The sequence below is a fragment of the Oryza brachyantha genome, chromosome 1 (assembly GCF_000231095.2).
Source record: "Oryza brachyantha chromosome 1, ObraRS2, whole genome shotgun sequence".
Classification (NCBI taxonomy): Eukaryota; Viridiplantae; Streptophyta; class Magnoliopsida; order Poales; family Poaceae; genus Oryza; species Oryza brachyantha.
In genome coordinates, this window is record NC_023163.2 from 11,437,259 (window position 1) to 11,441,617 (window position 4,359).

At 53.5% G+C, this 4,359-nt stretch overlaps 1 protein-coding gene across 1 annotated transcript; it reads left to right on the plus strand.

The window, feature by feature from the left end:
* The first annotated feature begins 1,943 nt into the window (after window positions 1-1,943).
* On the plus strand, window positions 1,944-4,131 carry LOC102707453. Its single transcript, XM_015833210.2, has one exon. The coding sequence runs from the start codon at window positions 1,948-1,950 to the stop codon at window positions 4,129-4,131; it is 2,184 nt and encodes a 727-aa protein (XP_015688696.2). The 5' UTR covers window positions 1,944-1,947.
* The last annotated feature ends 228 nt before the right edge of the window (window positions 4,132-4,359 follow it).

The window sequence follows — 4,359 nt, forward strand, 5'->3', positions numbered from 1 at the left end:
GAGAAAGTCGGGCGTCAGGGGCAGGAGCATTCTTGCCCAACCTAGCCTCAACCCGCCCTATTGCCTGCCCTATACTAGGTTTCTTAATTTTAGATCGGTTTAAGAAAATTCGCTGATTTCATAATACCACCTCAACATCTAGGAAAATATTTTTTCCAAAATTTTCAATTTGTTTTCAACTTTAAAAGTTTTATTCAAGTTTGACCAAAACTATTCAAAATTTAGATTATTTTGGGTTGAAATATCCCAAAATTTTGGTAGTACCTATAGCCCTAAAAGAAATACCAAACAGAAAGTCTATATAACAGTCTCTCGTCCTAGACAAGATTGATTGATTGATGAACCAAATCTTACCGCGCTGCCTAGCTCTCCACCTCATGCGCTCCCCTCCGCCCCACCTCCTTCTGCCCCTCCACCTGCGCTCCACCCCATCCATCTACTTCCCTTTGCTTGCTTCGTTGTCGTTAGCACTAGCCTCTCCCTAAGTCACTCCCCTCTGTTGGCACTGACCTCCGATACAAATGATACCAGATGATATCAATTGGTATCATCTGGTATCAGATAATACTGATGATACAATGTACCAATGATACTAGTTCATATCATCTGGCACCAATTAGTACCTCACATGTCGACAACAGTTGCATCGATGAGGTTGAGCGTGTGGGGAGGCGCATGAAACCATGTTGTATTCTCCTGGCGCATGGTGTCGACGATAGTTGTGCTAGCAGCGTATCACGCAAGGACGACGGCTGCCGATGAGGTTGAGCGTGCGCAAGGGTACGAAACTGACCCGGCGCACGGTATCGATCATAGCAGCCATTAGCAAGGTATCGTGTGATGCCAGAGGGAGGGCTCGCCTATAAGGTTGAACGCGTGGAGACGCACGGGGGTGATTTTTTTTGGGGGGGTTTGAAATAAGCAAACTGACATATTTGCAAATGTAAAATAATTTATAAATAATTTTTTTATATAAGTAATCTTAGCGATCTAAAAACCAATGCTGCAAAAATAAACTCCAGCAAAAAAACTTAAAAGCATCTCCAAATTCCAAATTCAAGGTTAGAAATTTAAATTTTGACTTATAAGCATAACTAGAAACGAACCGATCAGGAAGATGAAACCAAGTAGGCTGCTGCTGGTGCGGGGGTGGCAGGAGCAGTTAAGAGTGCGTTTAGTTGGCGGTCAAGGTGTGATGAGATATGACGATCCATATTTTTAAGGATATGGTGATCCAGTTTTATGTTTGGTTGGATAGATGAGATGATCTAATCTTTTGTTTGGTTGGATGGATGAGAAATAATGGAATGGACATTTAAATTACTAATACATGATAATATAAATTAATTATTATAGATCTTATCATAATTAGTACAACTTAACAATAAAATAAATCTATAATCACAAATTAACACTAATTTAAACTTGTTAATTACTAATTAGTGATAAAATATGCTAATTATCACTAAACAATCACTAATGATCACTGTTAGTGAAGGTGGATGAGCTCATCCGACCAATTTAACCGGATACACTCATCGAGCATCTTCATAGAATATTACCTGCCTGGGTCGTCCTATCCAGCTTTATTCATGAACCAAACATATAAAAAAAAATAGACGGTTATCTCCTATCCATGAATATGCAGCCGACAAAAGTCACCCTGAGGGAAGGAGGAAGTCTTTGTGTGCTGTAGTCCTTCAGAATTCCAAAACACCCTGGTAACAAGTAGCGTATCCATGGGGTCTGTCAGTAACAAAACCCTCTTGAACTCACGATAGAATTACATTCTGTGTTTTACTTGACTTGTAGTGCAACCTTCCCACTTCAACGCGTCCATCAAGCTAGTCCTCCAAAAAGCATGCATGCGCGCACGCACCAATCCCATCATTTGCTGCATAGGAAGTGAGGAGTGAGTGATCATCGGGTGGCCCAATTGCAATCGCCATGGGCAGCCGCCTCCTCAACCTGCTCCTCATGGAGGTGGCGGCCATCGTCAGCATCGTCCTCCTCGCCCTCCTCGTCGTGCTCAGCTCCTACCGCCGCCGCTCCGGCCACCCGGCGCTCCGCCTCTTCGTCTGGGCCGCCTCCACGCTCTTCCTCCCGCTCGTCTCCTACGCCGTCTCGGCCGCCGCCAGGTGGGACATCGCGCGCGTGCCCCTCCTCCTCGCCTGGACCGTCTTCCTCCAGATGCTGCGCAACACCATCGACACCGCCTGCTCCTCCTCCTCGTCGTTCACGGTCGGCAACGGCAGCGCCACCAGCAAGTTCCGGCCCTCCGTCGAGCAGCTGGCGCGGATGGGCTGGGTGGCGTTCCTCATCGTCAGCAGCGGCGGTGCTGCCGGGAGCCCGCAGCTCACCGGGGTGCTCCTTTGGCTGTGGGTGCTCAGCCTCGCCAAGCTCGTCCACCGGCTCGTCGCCGCCGAGCTCGCCAAGAATTCCTTCGCCGTCGGCCTTAACGCCTACCTCATCGCCGATTACATGAAACAGCTGCACGGGCAAGACCATGGAAATGGAGGCCAGGAGCACGACGTGCAAGCTCCTCCTTTCTTGGTGATGGGCGAGGAGAAGCTGCAAATCGAGGCGAGGCCGCAGGGGTACCGCATTGGCCGCCGGACGTCGCCGCCGCCATTGTCCGTCGATGCCGGGCACGTGGTCACCTTGGACCGGATATGCCAGCTGTCTTCCACCGGCGAACCCCTCCTCACTTCTGACCCGCAGATCAAGGACACCTGCCTCTCCTTTGCATTGTTCAAGCTGCAGCTCCGGAGGTTCGTCGGTTGCCCCATCGCCGAGGCGGGCTCTCGCCGCGCGGTGGCGTTCGTGCTCGACGGCCTCCTCGGCGGGAGCCACGAGCGGGCGTTCCGGGTGATCGAGACCGAGCTGTCCTTCCTCACCGACTTCCTCTACTCCAAGCTCACCGTCTTCTACGCGAGCGGGTGGTGGTTCCCGGTGCTCAACTCGATGCTCGTGCTCGCCACTTGGATCAGCTGCCTCGCTGCCGGCGGCGCCATCGTGCACGACATGACGTGCCGCCGCGGCACGGCGCTCGCCATCGATTACGAAGAACTCAGGAACTACCTGGAGAACCACGACACCGTCTTCCACGTCATCGTCGGCCTCGACGTGCTCGTCACCGTCGCGTTCATCGTCGCCATCGTGTTCACGGAGGGGTGGGAGATCGCCACCTACGTCCGCTCCGACTGGATCAAGGTGTCCACCATCTGCGAGTACGTGCGCCGGCCGTCGTGGCGCAAGTCGCCGTGGACTCGCCGCAACGTCGGCAGAGTGCTCCGGTTCAAGCCAATGCAGCGCTGGGACGACCGGTTCTGGCAGACGTCCATCCTGCAGCTCCGGCTGTGCTACTGCGGCTGCGTCTCCCGGCAGGTCGACCGGATCTCGAAGTCGTCGGTCACGGTGCCGGCGGCGGTGAAGTCGGCCGTCGTGGACATGCTGAGGACAAACCAGGGGAGCCTGGGGAACGGCGTGCTCTCGCTGCACCGGAACGGCGTCGCCGACAAGCTCGCCTGGGCGTGCCGCGCCGGCGCTGGCGACAGCGTCGCCGAGAACAGCGTCTCCGAGCAGATCCTGGTATGGCACGTCGCAACAAGGCTTGTCGAGATCAAGCGTTCAGAGGGGGCCCACGGGAAGCACGACGACGACGGCGACGGCGGAGAAGACAGCGACGCGGTGGTCGTGGCGACGCGCCTCTCACGGTACTGCGCCTACCTGGTGGCGCTGAAGCCGGAGCTCCTGCCGGACCACCGCGCCTGGACGGAGGAGCTCTACGAGGGCGTGGTGGAGGAGGTGACGAGGGTGCTCGCCCGCTGCGCCGCGCCGGTGGTGCGGTACGAGCGAGCGGCGACGTGCCTCGGCGGCAGCATGAACGCCACGCTGAGGAAGGCAGCCAAGCTCGGCCGGCAGCTCGGACAGGAGCTCGGCGGCGACGAGGAGTTGGTCTGGAGAGTGCTCGCCGATTTCTGGGCCGAGCTCGTCCTCTACCTCGCGCCGTCCGAGAACGTGGCCGCGCACTCCAAGTCGCTCCGCCGCGGCGGCGAGTTCATCACCGTGCTCTGGGCCTTGCTCGGTCACGCCGGTATCGTCAGCCGTCCCGATACTGATGTTCTATGAAAATGGCTTACCAGTTACTACCAGTTTACCGCATAACATACTTCTGTTTTAAAGCTCAAACTTTTATCATTATGCATACAAATTTAAGCTAGTATATATGCTGTATAAAAACTACAACTTTATAGAGTTATATGTATCATGTATATTTGACAAGCTATCTGTTGATAATTTGGTCAGAACAACAGAAAGCTTATATGAAGGACTTTTTTTTTAGTCACTTATCATATC

Bases quoted from the DNA above. Each gene is read 5' to 3' on its own strand.
- LOC102707453 (XM_015833210.2), top strand. From the start codon at position 1,948: ATGGGCAGCCGCCTCCTCAACCTGCTCCTCATGGAGGTGGCGGCCATC.